Raw genomic sequence first — 20,114 nt, forward strand, 5'->3', positions numbered from 1 at the left:
CTGTGCAACCTCAGGACCTGGTGCCCTGCATCCCAGCTGCTCCAGCTCCAGCAGTGGCTAAAAGGGGTCAAGGTACAGCTCAGGCCATTGCTTCAGAGGGTGCGAGCCCCAAGTCTTGGTGGCTTCCACATGGTATTGGGTCTGTGGGTGCACAGAAGTCAAGAATTGAGGTCTGGGAACCTCTGCCAAGATTTCAAAGGATATATGGAAATGCCTGGATTTCCAGGCAGAAATTTGCTGCAGGGGCAGAGCTGTCATGGAGAACCTCCACTAGGGCAGTACAGAAGAGAAATGTGGGGTCAGAGCCCCCACACAGAGTCCCCACTGAGACACTGCCTAGTGGAACTGTGAGAAGAGGGTCACTGTCCTCCAGACTCCAGAATGGTAGATCCACCAACAGCTTGCACCAAGTGCCTGGAAACACCACAGGCACTCAGAGCTAGCCAGTGAAAGCAGCCAGGAAGGGCACTGCACCCTGCAAAGCCACGAGTGGAGCTGTCCAAGGCTATGGGAGCCCACCTGTAGCATCAGCATAACCTGGATGTGAGACAGGGAGTCAAAGGAGATCATTAGGGAACTTTAAGGTTTAATGACTACCTAGTTGGATTTCAGACTTGCGTGGGGCCTGTAGCCCCTTTGTTTTGGCCAATTTTTCCCATTTGGAATGGGTATATTCCCTTGGGCCTGTGCCCAGGGACCTAGGTAAGGACAGGCACTCCGGTTTTCACACCAAAACGTTGCATTTTCCAAGACCACCTGGGCCTGCCATGCCCCCCCATCCTGTGCCTATAAAAACTTTGACACCCTAGCAGGCACAGTGGCTGGATGTCAAGAGGGACACATCGGTGGAAGAACACACAGGCAGCTGGATGTTGAGAAGAGCAGAAGAGCACACCAATAGGCACCAGCAAATGCTGGTAGGCCATCAACGGTGGAACAATGTGGAATTTGGCCGGGAATGGTCAGAGAAGAGTCTGGAAGCTGGGCAGCCTGACTCCAGGGGAAGACCACCTTCCCACTTCTTCCCCCTTCCGGCCTCTCCATTCACCTTACTGAGAGCTACCTTCACTCAGTAAAACTTTGCACTTATTCTCTAAGCCCTCATGTGATCCATTTTTTCTGGTATACTAAGGTAAGAACCTGAGAGACAGAAAGCCCACTGTCCTTGTGATAAGGCAGAGTCTAATTGATCTGATTAATGCAAGCCACCTGCAGATGGCTAAACTGAAAGAGTGCACTGTAACACACGCCCACTGGGGCTTCCAGAACTGTAAACACTCAACCCTAGATGCTGCCGTGGGGTCAGCGCTCTCCACGACCTGCCCTTCTGCATGCTCCTCTAGGGGTATGAGCAGTAGGGCACCAAAGAAGCAAGCCACACCCCCATCACATGCCCTGCCATGGGGATAAGGGCACTTTTCCCATTTCAATAGTGAGTTCTCACAAGATCTGACGGTTTTATAAGCATCTGCATTTCCCCTGCTTGCACTCACTGCATCCTGCTGCCCTGTGAAGAAGGCACCTGCTTCTCCTTTGCCTTCTGCCATGATTGTAAGTTTCCTGAGGCCTCCCAAGCCATACAGAATGGTGAGTCGAGCCTCTTTCCTTTATAAATTACTCAGTCTTGAGTACTTCTTCATAGCAGTGTGAAAATAGACCTAATACACAGGCTTAAGTGATCCTCCTGCCTCAGCCTCTCAAGTTGCTGGGATCACAGGTACCTGCCACCACACCTGGCTAATTTTGTAATTTTTGTAGAGGTGGGATTTTGCCTTGTTGCCCGGGTTAATCTACAACTGCTGAGCTCAAGTGATCCTCCTGATCCGCCCATCTTGGCCTCCCAAGGTCCTGGGATTACAGTCCTGAGCCACTGTGCCTGACCACCTTTATTATTCTAAAAGAAACACAAATAAGAAAACAAGGCAGTAACCCTACAAACCCCCCTGCTTGTAAAAATTCCCCAGGTTGGAGCTGTGGTGTTAAAGTGTATTAAGGTCATCATGAGTTGGACTTTATTGCTATTCTGCTTCCCCAAAAGGGCTCACTAGTTTATGTCCCTCTTCCTTTCATTGTTCTTAATAGTCTTACGGTTTTATCTTATATGTCATATCTTAAGGTCTTACACTGTACATAATAGCTTATAGATTTGAACTCTTTCACATATTTTTGAAAATATGTAATGTATTGGCCAGGTGCGGTGGCTCACACCTGTAATCCTAGGACTTTTGGAGGCTGAGGCAGGTGGATCAGGAGGTCAGGAGATCGAGACCACCCGGCTAACATGGTGAAACTCTGTCTCTACTAAAGATACAAAAAATTAGCTGGGTGTGGTGGCGCATGCCTGTAGTTCCAGCTGCTCGGGAGGCTGAGGCAGGAGAATTGCTTGAACCTGGGAGGCGGAGGTTGCAGTGAGTCAAGATCAAGCTACTGCACTCCAGCACCTTTAGACAGAGTGAGAGACTCCGTCTAAAAAAAAAATGATGTAATGATGTGTCTATTCTAGATATTTTACCTATAACACATATATACATATGTAATAGATACAATAGCTATCAGATTGAAAGTATTTCCTTTTTTCCCCCTTGTAACATAATGTCTTCTTGCTTGGCTTCTAGCAAGCAGTTTTTGTGTTATTTGACATAAAATGTCATCAACTGACTGTCAGTTCTGAAATAATGAGTTACACGTCGGTATGTTTTAGTTATGATATGAGGTAATTGAACATTATATCACTTAAAAAAAAAAGTCAAAGTGGAATAGATGTTGGCATGAATAGAAATCTCGGGCTCTGAAATCCAGCAGGAAGAAGGACTTGCATTTGGGTTTAGCCGAGCTTGATTGTGCTGTTGAAATAATTTATCCTTTTTGTTATCTCCTGGCAAGGTGAAGTAGCTTCTGTGAATAATTTTTGTTTCATAGATCAGTGAATTTCTAGGTTTATTTTGCTAGTTAAATGTTTCTACCAAATATTCTTATTCACACAGGAAACGATTCTTTTTTATAGTTTGTTCTTTCAGGAAAGATAATACTAAGTATCCTTTGAAAATACTGGTGAAAGCCCGGGCATGGTGGCTCACGCCTGCAATCCCAGCACTTTGGGAGGCCGAGGTGGACAGATCATTTGAGGTCAGGAGTTTGAGACCAGTCTGGCCAACATGGTGAAACCCCGTCTCTACTAAAAATACAAAAGTTAGCTGGGCATGGTGGCAGGTGCCTGTAATCCCAGCTACTCAGGAGGCTGAAGCATGAGAATTGCTTAAACCTGGGAGGTGGATGTTGCAGTGAGTCGAGATCGCACCACTGCACTCTAGCCTGGGCAATAGAGTGAGACTCAGTCTCAAAAAAAAAAAAAAAAAAAAAAAAAAAAAAAAAGAAAGAAAGAAAGAAAAGAAAATATTGGTGTAAATACTCATCTATGGGACCAGAATTAAACTTAGGTCAAATTTTATACCTCTGTATTTACGTATATGTATGTGTGTTTGCATTCACATGCACGTGTGACAGAAGCTAGCATTTGTAGAACTTTTATCAAGAGATACCACCAAAGAGGCTTAACTTCAGTATTGAGGATACAACTTAATAGGGCTGAGAAAAATCATTAGCATCACATGAAAGCTTCTGTTCCAACAGAGTGCTCTCATGGAGAACCTTAATTTTCAAGTTCTAAAATACAGAAATGGAAATTATTTAAACCTTGTGAAAATTGAACCCTTATGCCCCACTTGCCTGTGAAACCCTCCTCGCCAGTTTATGATGAGAATGAACTTCGGAGGCCAGAGTCCTTATTTTCATTTCACATCTTCCATTAGCAAATGCTTTACATTTTAAATTATTTTACATGGTCGGGCGCGGTGACTCACGGCTGTAATCCCAGCACTTTAGGAGGCCGAGGCGGGCAGATCACAAGGTCAGGAGATAGAGACCATCCTGGCTAACACGGTGAAACCCTGTCTCTACTAAAAACCCAAAAAACTAGCCAGGCCTGGTGGCGGGCGCCTGTAGTCCCAGCTACTCGGGAGGCTGAGGCGGGAGAATGGCCTGAACCCGGGAGACGGAGCTTGCAGTGAGCCGAGATCGCGCCACTGCACTCCAGCCTGGGCTACAGAGCGAGACTCCGTCTCAAATAAATAAATAAATAAATTATTTTACTTTCCCACATACTGGATTTAACTACTGGTTAGAGGAGAACGGGCTGGGAAAATTGTCCTGAAACCATCTCCCTCTCCTGTTTCTTGTTGGTCTTACTGAAAAGCAGCATCAGTTTTACAACGAACACATGTTACTTTTATAATCCCCAAAAAGAGGGTATTTAAAAAGTGTAAGTCAATATCAGGCCCAAAGGAGCAAAATCAGCCTTACGGGCAGGTCTTACCTTTTCTCCCTTTCTAGCTCACAATCCTCTTCTTCCACAATCCACCAGCATGCTAGGGAATGTGGTGTTTGAGAAGCCCCTCCCAGGTCAGTGAGAAGAATCAAAAGGCAGAGCAGCTGGGTCTCTGAGTCTTGTTCGATGAAATTCCTGGAGCAGTCAGGAGGGCTGGAGAGAGGAAAAGGGCACGGACACCGTCTATGCTTCCACCCTTCCTCCAGGAGGACACACGGCAGAAAAGCCTGTGGAAACGTGGTCTCATGGGAGGTTGGTACTGAGAAGCATATCAGCCGGTTGAGAACTGTCCACCAGCACTGCAGGGCCAGGCAGAGGAGTCTGGGTATTGTTTTCTTATTAGCCCCGGGCACTCCGTTTCCAGTGCTTCTCTCTTGCAGGCCTCAGTGACATTTTTTTCTTTTTCTGAGACAGGGTCTCACTCTTTCACCCAGGCTGGAGTACAGTGGCATGACCATGGCTCACTGCAGCCCCTACCTTCCAGGCTCGAGCTATCCTCCTGCCTCAGCTTCCCAAGTAGTGTGCCACTATGTCTGGCTAATTTTTTTAAAAAAATTTTTGTAGAGATGGGGGTTTTACTATGTTGCCCAGGCTGGTCTTGAACTCTTGGGCTCAAGTGATCCTCCCACCTTAGTTTCCAAAGTGCTGGGATTATAGGCGTGAGCCACCATGCCTGGCCTCCGTGATTTTTAACTGTAGACTCATTGTTATTTCTCCCTCCCTTTCTCTCTCTCTCTCTCTGTCACACACACACACCCCAATGTTTTCAAAGTGTTGGCTACACGTAATTCTATTTAGTGACCAAAAACTTAATTAACTACAGAATAAAACCATAATTTTCATTAGGTATTGTTGAAGCATAGAAGTAACAACAATTAAAATAAAATAGGTGAAAGTTAAAAAATAAAATGACTACTAGAGAATTTGGGAAGAGAAGTACCTTTTTTAATAGATACATAAATTATAGTTATTTAATTTAGAAAACAATAACTTTAGTGTTTCTAGAAAGTAGATGGCATTACTAAAAAATAGTTACATACACTTGATAAAGAACAGATATTCCTTCTGCATTTAGAACTTTATGAGTTATTGTTACAATTAGTAAGGCTACATTCTAACACAAAGGACTATAATAAAACATTCTTTTAATGTTAAAATAATTCCCCCAAAACCTATATTAAGCTTTACAAATTTCAGGCAAGTCATTCCATCTGAAACTCTGTCCAAGATACACATGGCTGTGAGTAATGTGTTTCTGTGAAAGTCTTTTGGATGAAAATAATGAACTTTGGGTTTTAGAATATGTGATTTACTGCCTTTGGGTTCCTCTCCTGCCTGTTTCTCTTGCTAAACATTCAGACTGAGACTTTACTGTGACTAATCTTACTCCATTCTTGGACGTTCTGCCTCTGTAGTGGGGAAGGAGACCCTCCTGGATTATGGTGAATATTTAGCTTTGAATCAAATGAATGTTTAAATCTCTAAGACTTGCAATAATGTTGAATTTGGCTGGATACCCTGTGGTTATAATATTTTAAGCCTTTAAAAATATACAGATTCTCAAATAGCGACAAGCTTTTTTCCTAATTTTTTTTTTCCTGCCTAGCAACTTTGTTATTATCCTCACTGTCTACTTCAAACAAACTGTATGTAGTTTACAATTCTTGTAGCATATGGTTGCTGCCTACAAGCACTTTGTGTGCCTTGGCAAACAGCCACATGCAACATTGAAGAATGGTTTCCTGGATGAGTACTAGAGAATTTTGTTTCTATCCATTTTTCTACTTGAGTTCAACTTTTAAGATAGAGTTGGATTAGACATTGTTTCTTTCTTCCCTTCTCCCTCCTTCCTTTCTTCCTTCCCTTTCCTCTCTCTCTTTCTTCTTTCCTGTTTCATTGTTGCAGCTATCCTTTACCCTAGGTAATTTATGTTGTCAGTACCATTAGAGGTTCTTATAAGGCAATGTTAATATAATACTCATGTTGACAATCCCAAGTGTTTCTAGCTTTTGCCTTCTCCTGAATCCTCACCTATATTTCAAATCATTTTGATTAAAATCCATTGGTTTTTTGTTTTGTACCTCTGGTCTAAAGAGAAATCCTCATGGCAGAAAACATGTTGGTTTGTAAGCCTCATCACTGATATTGAGACCCAGTGTAGATTTCTGTTTTGGAAAAACAATAGGCTTATTTAGCATTGATTGAGATGAGGGCTGGGTGTAATTTTCTACTGCAAAGGAGAAATTGGGAAGGAAGGATCAGAAGAAGCTTTTAGAATATAGGCTGGGTCTGACAGCAAGAGATGAATATTCTGTCTTGAGACATTGGTAGTGCAAGAGGCAGGGGATCAAAGCACAGCCCCTTCTTAGTGTGAGGTCCCTTCACCCCTCAATCCCTAGCTCCCTTTCCCACTTCCAACCCTTTCCTTACAGGAAGCCTGGATTGGGACGCCCTGGCACATGAGGGGGCAGCAAAGCAATGGACTGAAAAGTATAGGAGAAGCAGCCGCCAAGAGGTGAGCTTGTGTTTCTCTTTTCTGTTTTGGGCCCCTAGTGGCCATCTTTGTGTCCATACTGTCTGCACAGATTGCAATCTAACTGCTTTTCTGTCATTTGATCAACTGGTTGAATTCATTTATCTACCATTGGGTTACTTATTTTTGCCCAACATAATGATAGCCTAAATACTTATGGTCCAAACTCACTTCAGATTTATAAAGCATTAGTCTACCATAGTCCCAAGTGCAAGTAAGAGATCATTTTTTGATTAGCATCTAAATATTCTGCACTGAGAAAAATGCTCTAAGGGGTGAGAGAAATGTATGTGTAATAATGCATTTATATATACATATATAAAATATATACCTGTATATATGTATATAAACACACATATTCACACATCTATATATATGTGTACATATACATGTACATACATATGTATATATTATGTATATGTATAGTTTAAATGTAACCTGGACATCCATAAATTACTATGGAACTTATTAAACTATATATCCAAATAAGCAGAACATCACATTTTCAATATTTATATATTGCAGTAGAAGTCTTTAAACATCAAATCTTACTGGTGATTAACAAATTTAATTAAGTATTATCTTAACAGAAAAGTAATATAAATTTGCTGTCTGATGTTTTGTTGCCCTTTGGGAAAATTATACTGTCAACCAGTGTTAAATAGAAAACCTTCAAATCAGTTACAAACTGGCAACAAATAGCAAAGCCTGAATGAATGTGTTCTGCATAACATTAAAAAATGACTTGATCCTACTTCTCTTTCATTTGACATCTCTAGCCCTTAATGCCTTTTTCGGAAGACAATCTGTTATGCTGAAGGTGCTGAGTCAGGACGAAGCCTCTGAAGGCATGGCGAGGCTTAGTCGACACCTTCCAGATTGGTGTCAGCCAGGTTGGGCGGCTGAGGCCCAGCTGAGGCCCCTACTGGCAGCTCCTCTGCTGCTGCTGGTGGGGGCTGCCTACTGGGCTCGCATGCAGGCACCATGGCTGCAATGTGCTCTTCAGCTGTGCATGCTGGAGTGGGCACATCTGCCTCCATCTCCTGTAGGGAGGCCTCGGTGGGAGCCTGTGGGGCCTGACTGGAAGCTTCTGCCTCTGGCTTCCAGGACTGCTGATCAGCCTGTGCTCCAACAGGGAGACCCTCGCATTGGGTTTGTGCTTCCAACCCGGCAGGCGAATTACTAGCCTTGGAAGGAGGTTCAGCCTCACTGCCTCCTTTGGCTTCAGCTTGAGGAGTTAGGGGAGGCAGGGGACTCTCTGAATCCCGTGAAGGGATCAGAGGGGGTTGCTCTGGCTCTTTGAGAGCGGCATCACTGCTCTCCTGAGAACTGCTGATTTTGGGTTGGGTTTCTTTGGACGGATGCGGGGTTGACTGTGAATGATGAATTATCATGAAGGCTGTGGCCAGATTTTTCACAGCGGTTTGGACACTATTAACCTCCTCTGCGTCAATCTCTTGATCCACAGAGACGTTTGACTCTGGCTCTTCATCAGAGGTATGCTGACTTTGGTCATCCTTTTCAGATACTTTTGTGTCTCTGATTTTTTTGTAGAGTTCGTTTCTCTCTTCTTGTAAAGCACGGCAGAGGTTCTCTAGCCTCCCAATTTTCATCACGAAGCACTCATATTCTTTAGCTCTCAGTGCTTTCTGTGATGTGAAAACACACGCACACACACGCACAGACGAAATGACATGATAAGCAAAATGTCCAGGATGCTCTCTGGAAACAAGCAAAACTATTTGTCCCAGAATTTGTCTACTAGGCTCTGGGACCTGGCCACAGAGTAGGGGCTGAACAGATGCTTGGTCATGGACGTCACTTCCTTTTTTTTGGGCATTGTGTACTAGACTGGTAGATTTTTAATCACCATAGCCTGTTCACTGGGAAAGAAAGAGTTAGGCTTCCTTCTGCTTTGGTCCATAGCCTCTCAAATCTTAGAGTAGATGAATTTTCTGCTTCTGAGACTTAGAAGGTAGAAACAAGACTTGTGGCAAGATAAATGAGATGGATTGGGACTTGGGTCTCAGCAATGCCTTCCTTATCTATTCTATGAATAAACTGCTATGTGCTAACCCCAGCAGCCATTTGATTTATGTTGATGAGTAATAAGTATATCTCTTTGGAATTGGTTACAATTTGGGAAGAATTGTTAGAACAGTAATTATAACCATAAAAATTCACCACATACTAATTCATGATGCTGGCTGCTCAAATGGTTCAATTTTTTCTTTGAGAAATGTCTGTGTATTTGCGCATGAAAATGTTCCTAATTATCTCACTCCTTTACCCCACCTCTTAGCTTCTCTTTGCCTTTGAGACCCTTTTTTCCCACTTGTTATACATGGAGAGACCTTCACCTGTAAACCCTACTTCTCAGGTCAGGGGCCATGTATCTCTGCCTTTGGACTCTCAAAATCTACTTGGAGCCTGGCATGAAATCAGTACTTAAATTTCTATTGGAGGAATTAAAAAGAGATATCTCCATATCTGTTTATATTAGAAAATAGCACATGCACTGGACGCTTGGGCTGGTGTCTTCTTGCAGTATATTCAAATCAACTGATTAATTTATTCAGCACCTGTTATGTGTCAGACACTGGGAAAATTCAAAGTAAAGTAAGACACTCATCCTGCCTTTAAGGAATTCACAGCCCTCAAAGGGGACAGCTGCCCTGGGTACAGCTATTGAATCAACAGGTAAGGATGTGACTTAGGGTCACAAAGCTCTTTGTGAGTCTGGACCTGATTCTAAATGAACTTTGCTCTTTTTATATTTATTATAATTTAAAATGTCACATCCCTCCACCGAAAATTCAGCTCCTTTTCAAACATAACCATTTGTACTATTATCAGGTTATAATTGTATCGTAAGTATGAATATATTGACTAGACAGATGGGATTAAAGCTAAGGGAGAAACTTCCTCACCTCTTCAATCATGTCCAACAGAGCTTTGTTACAGTTCTCAAATCGGGCTTTCCATGTGGCTGTGTCCTTTTCCAGCTTCTTCATTTTCTTAGTTGTCTACAGAAATTAGAGTGTGTGAGTGTTAATCTTGAAGAGTTAATATATCAAGGAAGCTATTAGCTCCATATGTGAGACCAGGAGAAGTCCTTTTGTTACCAGCTGCTGAAGCAAACAAATGTTCAATGTCAAGAATGAAGACTGCAGCAGAGCCATGATTTATTTCTGAGCCAGCTAGGGCAGTGGTGAGCAAACTTATTTGCACCTGAGCTAATTCAGGAAACGGGAAATGACTTAGGGGCACATGGTTTTGTCACTGCTTTTTCTTTCATTTAAAAGAAGAATATCTTTATGGAGTCCCATGAACAAGCCTGTAATTTAGGATGTTTACGGTATTGAACAGAAGACTATCACAGTGGGAAAGCTGGCATGGCCTTTTTAGCCATTAAAATGTTGATAATATCTGGGCACATCTGAGAAGTAGCTGCACAAAAGCAGCCTCTGTATTTTCTGGGTCTTTACATTTATAGAGTGAGGTAGAGTTCACAAAAATCCTTAAAACAGTCCCACAAGGAAGGTTCTATTTTCAGCCCCGATTTTATAACTGTGGAAACCAAAGTTCAGAGAGGTAGAGTCATATTTAGGTGAGTTAACAGAAGAGTGGGGCTGCCATTCTTTTATTTCATTTAATGAAGCATATGGAATGTCTGGTGGTCACCAGGCCCTGGGCTGGGTGCGAGGAAGTGAGAAGTGAGTACAATGCAGCGTGTCTTTTTTGAACCTGAGGCTACTCACGTTCTTGTTTGTAGGATCTCTTCTTTGCTTGGATGAAGTGGAGAACAAGGCATGTATTCAGATGCAGCTTTCCTGGATGAAACATAGCTGGGCACTCGTGGCATGGTGCCAAGCTGCCTGAGGCTGGGTACCCATGGAGGCCAGAGGCTGGGCCCAAGACTGTCAGCCCCTGGCTCTGTAGAGAAGCTAGGTTTTTAATTTTGATCATATTTTAATTTAGTAGTTTGTAAACTTCTTTTTTTGTTGTTTTCTTGTTTTTTTGTTTTGTTTTGTTGTTGTTTGTTTTTCACTCTGTCGCCAGGCTGGAGTGCAGTGGCGCGATCTCGGCTCACTGCAAACTCTGCCTCCCGAGTTCAAGCGATTCTCTTGCCTCCACCTCCTGAGTAGCTGGGATTACAGGCGCCTGCCACCACACCTGGCTAATTTTTTGTATTTTCAGTAGAAACAGGGTTTCACCATGTTGGCCAGGCGGTCTCGAACTCCTGACCTCAAGTGATCCACCAGCCTTGGCCTCCCAAAATGCCGGGATTGCAGGCGTGAGCCACTGCGCCCAGCCAGTTATTTGTAAACTTTAAGGTCATCGATCTTTTTAAGAATGTGGTGAAAGCTGTGGGACCACACTTCACAAAAATGTGCATATGTGCATCTTTCTTTGCTAATTTCTAGGGAGTTCTCAGGTCAACTACTAACCCCAGATTAAGAACTCCTGATTTAATATTTATTCCACTCTTAAAAGTACATAATTTTGAAGTAAAAACATCTTTTCCTGTTCTAATTTATACCAGTCTTAAAATGCTAGAATTAAAAAAAAAATTTAAGAAAATAGATAGTTCTATTCTGCAATGGGAGAACTGTAACATTTAACAAGTGTCAATCTTCTTCAGGTTGCTCATTTAATTGTAAAATATATCATAGTATTTTAAAAATATATTTTAAGAGGATGTTTTCTACACTTCAAAACCATTAATGCCAATCCCTGTTCAGAAACACAGTTCTGATGCTGATTTTGTATTGGGAAGACACTGAACAAGCTTTAAACATTACATTAAATAATAATACTGGCACCTCATATTTGAAAAATAATTGTAAAAAGTTTAAATCCCTTCCAAAATACATTAATTTAAGTTCACAATCTTGTGAGTTAGGCAGGGGAAAGTGGTATCTGCATAGATTAAAAAAAAAAAAAAATTAGAGGCCAGGAGTGGTGGCTCATGCCTGTAATCCCAGCACTTTGAGAGGCCGCGGTGGGCGGATCACATGAGGTGAAGTGTTCGAGACCAGCCTGACCAACATGGTGAAACCCCGTCTTTACTAAAACTATAAAATTAACCAGACATGGTGGTGCATGCCTGTAATCCCAGCTACTTGGGAGGCTGAGGCAGGAGAATCGCTTGAACCCGGGAGGCAGAGGTTGCAGTGAGCCGAGATCGCGCCATTGCACTCTAGCCTGGGCAACAAAAGAAAAATTCCATCTCAAAAAAAAGTAAATTAGATTCAGGAAGTTAAGTGAATTGTCTAACACCACTGGAGAATTGAATTCAGGCTTTCATCTTCTCATTCAAGGCTCTGTCAGTTATATCATATTATATAAGTTACGTTTTCTTCTAAGAAGGTTCTTGTAAGATGGCATTTCCTATTCTAACATTCTTTTGTATATTTGTATAAAGGTTTTTTTTTTGTTTTGTTTTGTTTCGAGACAGAGTCTTGCTCTGTTGCCTAGGCTGGAGTGCAGTGGCATGATCTCGCTCACTGCAACCTCCGCCTCTTGGGTTCAAGTGATTCTCCTGCCTCACCCTCCTGAGTAGCTGGGATTACAGGCACGTGCCCCCATGCCCGGCTAATTTTTGTGTTTTTAGTAGAGACGGGGTTCACCATCTTGGCCAGGCTGGTCTCAAACTCCTGACCTTGTGATCCGCCCGCCTTGGGCTCCCAAAGTGCTGGAATTATAGGCATGAGCCACTGCGCCAGGCCAAATTTTTTTTTTTTTTTTTTAATTCTTAGAAGGTTATATTTTGACTTTAGTATATACAACAAAATGTTAAATTGCTAGCTCTGTTTTTTTTTTTTTTTTTAAGTTATCCATGGGTTAGAAAAAGAACTATTCTTTCTCAGAGTGAAAATGTAACCTAGAATTTTTGTACTCCTGCTAAGATTAATACACTAGATACTTACCAATTAAAAAATACAACCCAAACCTCATTCCTACTTATAAACATTTCATTACTTTGTGAAATGCACCAAAATATCCTAGTGAGAGAAAAAGGAAACCAAAGGAAATTTGCCTGCCAAAATAGAAAATGTCAATATTTTGTTGGTGATAAGCAATACTCACTTTGTCCATTTCCTGTTTGAAAGTGGCAAACACCTCATTGCTTTTTGTTAGCGTGCTCTGGAATTCTTCAAACCTTCCTGAGTAGAGAGTGAGCTGTAAACAGAGAAAAGAGTGGATCTTTCAGAATACTTCCAGAAGAAAACAACAGGTCATTGTTCATTATTTAAAGGAATTCTCAATATAGGATTAGTAATACGTTTAGTTATTTTATTTACTACAAGATTAACCTAGGTCAGTGAGCATGATTGAAATGCTTCTTTAAAATAAAAATGAAAACAGCCCAGGCGCAGTGGCTCACGCCTGTGATGCCAACACTTTGGGAGGCCAAGGCAGATGGATCACCTGAGGTCAAGGGTTTGAGACCAGTCTGGCCAACACGGTGAAACCCCATCTCTACTAAAAATACAAACATTAGCCGGGTATGGTGGTGGGCACCTGTAATCCCAGCTACTTGGGATGCTGAGGCAGGAGAAACGCTTGAACCTGGGAGGTGGAGGTTGCAGTGAGCTGAGATCGTGCCGTTGCACTCCAGCCTGGGCAACAAGAGCGAAACTCCATCTCAAAAAAAAAAAAAAAAAAAAAAAAAAAAAAAAAAAAAGAAAAAAGAAAAACGAAAAAAGAAAATATGGTATCATTATATTAAAACTTTTATTAACATATGTTGAGTACTATGTGCATGGACTGTATGTACAAAAGTATTTAACACGTGCGTCTGCATGAGGGACCTGCACTTCTAATGGGAAGACCATCTCAAAGACAACTTGACTATGGGACAATGGCTGCAAAGTCAAGTCAGTTAAGGACAGTGCGTGATCGAAGAAGGTGAGTGTGGCAGGTGATCATGTGAGTCACATGTTTATGGAGAAGGTGAACCGGGAACTTGGTCCTGAAGGAAGGGAAAAATTAGACAAATGAAAAGATATGATAAAGGAAATGTGGGCTGGACACGGATAAGGGCCATTACCATGATGCAGGTTGTATACCACTCTAGGCAGGTGCCATTTCTGTTTCAGACATCAGAGTTTTGTATGTTTCTGAATATGGCATTCCAGCCAATAGCAGTTAAATGTCCCTTTTTATCAAAATCAGTTTATTGCATCAGTTTTCCACAGATAGAAGTGATGAGTCTTGAAAAACAGATGCCTTTTTCTAATTTGCAGAGAAGCATTGTATGGGTTAGCATTTGCCAAGTGTGTGGCTCACCATAGAGACATGGCGAGCAGCATTTGTATTGCCAAGTCCTTAATTCTAGCGCTTGCATTCAGGGTGGAAATGGGGCAACACAGGGAAGCAAAGTGTGTAAATACTTGATCGTTAATGACAGTGATAAAATAATAAAATCTTGTCTCTGAAAATAATATTAGGGTAGCATGTTTTGAATAAGAGAGGATTTAGTATGGATGATTCAGATTGGTCAAAACTCAATTTTCAAATGAATCTTTGGTACTCTTGAGTGTCCAGAATAGTCCCAAGTCCTCAAATGGGTATAACATTTTCATACAACACATTTTTTTTGTATGAAGAAGCAGACTTGCAGCATCCATCAACAAACAAGGGCCCTGGCTGCACTGGACAGACCAGGAAGGCTGGGTTATCAGCTGGAAGGAAGGCATCAACCAGTGTTATCAGTGTGAGTGTCTTTTTTAAAGCACAGAAAGCAGCCTGAATGAAAGCTGGCAGATTGGAGAGTTTCCAGTCTTGGGGGGTGTGTGTGAGAGGGAGTATGTATGAGTCAAACAATCCCTAGAGCCCAGAAAATTGCTTATCTAGAATGAGTTTTCCCCAATAATTTGGAGTAGCAGAGATTTTACTGCAGTAGACAGCAATGATAACATAAATTATTTCTGTAGAATATAGATTATCCAAAGAAAAGCCAAATGACAGCTGATCATCATTTTGAAATCTCTCATTAGTACTGTGAGTATGTGACATAACCAAAATTTGTTTCTCATGATTCCTTGACACACAGATTAAAGAGACAGAGTAAAGGGGCATCAAGGAATCCATGGCTAAGAAGGGGCTCTAGGGTTTTACACACACAGACACAGACTCTCTCTCTCTCTCTCTCACACATGCATGGTGCATAAGACAATATTTACTGTGGTTTTTTTTTTTTCTTTCTTTCTTTTAAGAGACAGTCTGATTCTGTCACCCAGGCTGGAGTGCAATTGTGTGATCCTAGCTCACTGCAGCCTCAACCTCCTGGGCTTAAGGGACCCTCCTGCATCAGCCTCCAGGGTAGCTACAACTACAGGCATAAGCCACCATGCGTGGCTTTTTTTTTTTTTTTTAAACCTAGGCTGGTCTCAAACTCCTGGCCTCAAGCAATCCTCCTGCCCCAACTTCCCAAAGTGTTTGGATTACAAGTATGAGCCACTGTACCCAGCCAATCATGTACAATGTACTATGACATATTCTGTTCAATTGTGTTTTCATTTTTTTTTTTTCAAAATACTGGCTGGAATCCACTGTGGGCCAGAATTAATTTCGGGGACCACATATGGGTCAAACCTCTCAGTTGGAGACACTGTGCCCTAGGGTTAGCTCTTGGGGACTGGCTACCTACCCTGCACATCATCCATTGGCCTAGGGTGGGAACAAGTACCCCCAGCAGATCCCGGTCACCTTCTGTCACAACATCTTTCCATTTGTATTCTCAGTCCGGCCTCTTTTGTTAACTTTTTTCCTTAATTTCTCCCCATTCTTTTTCCAACTTATCAGTAACTCTAGCAGAATTACGTAGACGGCAGACACTGTGGTCTCCTGAGCTGGTCCTCCCCATCCCTCTTGCAGCCCTGTAGTTGCAGGCTGCAGACAGACGGGGCAGCAGTGAGCACATGTCTGGTCCATCTCACAGAGGCAGCCTTGTTGGAATCAGCAAGAACCACCACTCCCAGGACTTCAGCCTCAACGTGAGCTAACAGACATTAAAAACTCTCAGGTTCGATTGTCTTCACTTGACTGGGTAAGGCTGTCTTCATGTCTTACTTTTCCATGTGTACCTGTTAAATTTTTCCATCGTGTCTCAAAGTGAAGGCTTTATAAAAGAAAAAGGCAGAATGTTCTTTGTGGTGTATTAATTGGGCAGATTTTGTTTCCGTTTCTTATGTTTTCTTGTTGCTGGCTCATTAGCATGGAGAAGACAGACACACCCAGAGTTCTGAGAAGTAGTGTCTTGATTCAGCACCAGCTCTTCTGTGCTTTTTCTAGTTATGGTTTTAGTTTTTGTTTTCTTTCTATTAAATAAATTAATTGTAGTAAAATACACATAACACAAAAGTTACCATCCTAACCATTTTTAAGTGTATACTTCAGAATTGCTAAGTATGTTTCCAACATGGTGTAACCAATCTCCAGAACCTTTAACATCTTGCAAAATGGAAACTTTATACACATTAAACAACAATTCCCCATTTCTTCCTTCCAGTGACCAGTCTAATATTTTGCTTTTCTTCCTATTTGACCTCTCTGTCTGGTGGCAAAAACTATGGATTTCTCAGATAACTCTAACACTCTCCTACTTACTAAACATTTGTACTTCTTGTTTACTAAATGGATATTTGTTTGGGAGCGTCTTCCCTCTCACTATCGTGCTGACATGATGCATGTTTGGTTTCATGTGTCATGTTCCCAGTATCACTTTGGTATTTCGGAGAGCCAGGGAAGGACATCCAGAGGTCATGCACAGATTTCCCCTGCCAGAGGCACAAATAGAAACAAACTCTTCTATGATTAGAACAACAACAAAAATTGCCTCAATATTTCACTTTTAAATGGGCCAACTGACACACACAGTCTTTTTACTGAGCACTAAATGTTAATTACAGACATTCATAGAGTATGGGAAACAGCTGTGTCCAGGGATCATCTTGGTGAACCTGTGAGATTTGGTTTGGGAGTAAGTCCCATGACAAGAACAGGTGCAGCAGTGCTCTCCTCTCACCCTGTAGAGGTACGGGGAGGATTTCAGACTTTAAAGACTCCGATTACATGCTTTTAACAATTTACCCACTGATCTTTCCCCTCGGGTAGTATTTTGTGTCCACATCAGATATTGCTGACTTCCCACATCTGCTACTGTCTTCATCCTTATTGATCCAATGAACAGTCTATTTGTAGTGACAATTGTATCCCATTGATCGTCTCTGACATTTATTCTGTTGCCTTGGCTTGTATAATTGAAAGCCAGACATCGCTTCCCTAAGTGAGAAGCCTGCCCTCAGTTGGCCAGCAGAGGTCTTGTGACTGAAAAGTGACTTCTCTAGGAAAACAACACAATCTGTCCTTGATAATTCTCTTGCCCAGACCTTAGAAATGGGGCCTTCGCCTTGGCCTCCTGCTACTCCCACCCCTTTAAAGACAGCGTAAAACCAAAGGAAGTGTTGGAGTGTTACGCAGAAGAATCTGTGATAGAGTTTGTTTTCAAAGTTTAAAAGTTTTAAAAATATAATGTTGATACTTTTTAATGAGGAGTTTGTTTAAACATGATTACATGTAGGGATTCAGGACCTCTATTTTCTTCTTGAGGCTTAAGTAATTACTGGAATTTCAAAGGTAACTTGGAGACAAAAAAGAAAGACAAAGGAGGGTTCTTGCAATTAGTGAGGCTGCCTGCCTGCACTGTGGAACACTGCGGGCAATGGAGAAGAAGGCGGTGTCAACTTAGCTTAGGGCCACACTTCTTCAGCTCTGGAAGTTCTCTATGGTCATGAACTACAGCAGAATAGCATCTTGAGATCATCTTTTCCAGTGTTTCTTCAACTTTTTTGCAACTTAAGACTCCTGTTGGGCTGGGCGCGGTGGCTCACGCCTGTAATCCCAGCACTTTGGGAGGCCGAGGCGGGTGGATCACGAGGTCAGGAGATCAAGATCATCCTGGCTAACACGGTGAAACCACATCTCTACTAAAAACACAAAAAATTAGCAGGACGTGGAGGCGGGCACCTGTAGTCCCAGCTACTCAGGAGGCTGAGGTAGGAGAATGGCGTGAACCCAGGAGGCGGAGCTTGCAGTGAGCTGACATCACACCACTGCACTCCAGCCTGGGCCACAGAGAGAGATTCCGTCTCAAAAAAAAGTCTCCTGTTGTCTCATATTTCCTTATACGAATCCTTACCTATGAAATAATACTACTAGTTCATACACTAATTAACAGTCAAGCAGAGATTTTTCTCTCTCTTATTGATGATTATATCGCCAAACCTAGAACCATGCCTAGCACTTAGTAGATGCTCAGTAAATATTGGTTGAATTAATTATGCTTATTTTGGGCCAGACACTGAGCAAAATGCTTTGCATGCATGACTTGAAAACCAACTACATATATTATATATGCATTAACTGATGTTCCTTTTAAAAAACTTAAACATAGGCATAATTTCCATCCACAGTTGCTGAGCAAGAGGTGAAGTAATATCGGAAACAACTACATTTTAGATAGGAGCTGCTACCTTATGTGCTGATGTTCGAGAAACGCTGAAAAGTCATAGGCCTCTCAGGGGTTGCAGGACTCCAGACTGGGGTCATTGATTCATTATAGCACTTTCATTTTGCAGACAAGGAAATTCAGTTCCTTAGAGGTTTAGGTGAGTTGCACAGGGTCACACAGCTTCTCGAAGAGCTAGCACTCGGACCTGGTGCCTGGACTCGGGGATGAACAAGGAACAACAGCAAATCTAGAACCCCTGGTTGATGGTTTTTTAAGTTTGAGGGGGTATAGGTGGGAAATTAGATCAAAACCTTTGTATTTGTATTGTACAGGTCATTAAAGGCCTTGATTCTGATGCCAGCTGAGTGAATCACTCTGTCGCCTGCAGTTTAACAATATAATCTACTCTGCTCAAGTTGATTGTCTTCATTTTGCATGGAGGAGTAGAGATTGCATGTAGCAGATGATGTAAACAGTGTACAGCTTCAAGTATTATTTATTGTTCCCCTCAAGGCTCTGTGTGGTGAATCAGGCACAGATAGAATTAGAGGCCTTGGCTTGATTCCTTGAGGTCACACCCCCTTTCCTTCTGCTAGACAGTCAGCAGTCAGCCACCCACCCTACACCATGATGCGATGAGTTCCGTGACTGCCTTAAGGATGATCTTGAGTTTGTAACTCCGGGCCCTTTGATTCAGACACATTATGGTTCTAACCTCTATGCACCTAGTGTATTAAAACAATTCTTCTTTATTATCAGAGAATAGGTCATACTGGAGAAAATAATTTATTATTGCTTTGCTATATACACATTGCAGATATATGCTTTAAGAAGGCCAGATATGAAAATGTTCCCTGTATTTTGTCTATGTAGTGGTATAATCTGTGATTTAAAATTTCTTATTTGCTTTTTTCTTTTACAATGAACACGATTTGTGTGTGTGTGTGTGTGTGTGTGTGTGTTTACAATGAACAAGTACTCAGCTGTCAGCACATAAACATTTACAAATCTTAAATTAGTGATGCCCAGCTTGGAAGGCTTCGGATTTCCTTGCCTTCAGTGAATTTCTCCCTGTGACCTCACAGTTCCTTTAGCACTTGGGTGTTTCCCGGGGCAGCGGAAGTCCTTCTGTGGCCTGTGGCAGGACGGTACTCCTGGAACCCACAGGGACCATTATTTAGGATGGGCAGAGCCCCAAGATAGGGGGAAGATGGGTAGCTGGCTTTCTTCCAGAGTCACCTGGGGCATAAATGTCCAGAATGGTCCCCCTTTCTTTTTAGAATCTGAAATAGGACCCCCCAGAGTCTAACAGAAGCACATAAAAGTTGCCACGCAGCCAAATCAAAATGGTTCCTGACTTGCCTGCCACTTCTATCCATTCACCACTGACAAGGCCAACCTCTGATGGCACAGAAACTTGAGTGGTGACTATTTTTCTCATTTCTTTTCTTTTTCTTTTTCTTTCTTTTTTTTTTTTAATTGAGATGGAGTCTTGCTCTGTCACCCAGGCTGGAGTGCAGTGGCGTGATCTCGGCTCACTGCAGCCTCTGGCTCCTGAGTTCCAGTGATACTCCTGCCTCAGCCTACTGGGTAGCTGGGATTACAGGCACATGCTACCACACCCGACTAAGGTTTGTATCTTTTTAATAGAGACAGGGTTTCACCATGTTGGCCAG

At 42.2% G+C, this 20,114-nt stretch overlaps 1 protein-coding gene across 1 annotated transcript in view; it reads right to left on the reverse strand.

Moving 5' to 3' along the window:
* Positions 1 to 6,863: 6,863 nt before the first annotated feature.
* LOC105465724 (taxilin beta) overlaps positions 6,864 to 20,114 on the reverse strand; it is a 50,436-nt gene continuing 37,185 nt past the window's right edge. The window contains exons 8-10 of the mRNA XM_011714308.2: positions 13,011 to 13,103; positions 9,848 to 9,943; positions 6,864 to 8,566 (exon numbers count right to left, since the gene is read on the reverse strand). Coding sequence (XP_011712610.2) covers positions 7,778 to 8,566; positions 9,848 to 9,943; positions 13,011 to 13,103 — 978 coding nt within the window. The 3' untranslated portion in view covers positions 6,864 to 7,777. The remainder of the gene's footprint in view (positions 8,567 to 9,847; positions 9,944 to 13,010; positions 13,104 to 20,114) is intronic.

This window comes from Macaca nemestrina, chromosome 5 (genome assembly GCF_043159975.1).
Source record: "Macaca nemestrina isolate mMacNem1 chromosome 5, mMacNem.hap1, whole genome shotgun sequence".
NCBI lineage: Eukaryota > Metazoa > Chordata > Mammalia > Primates > Cercopithecidae > Macaca > Macaca nemestrina.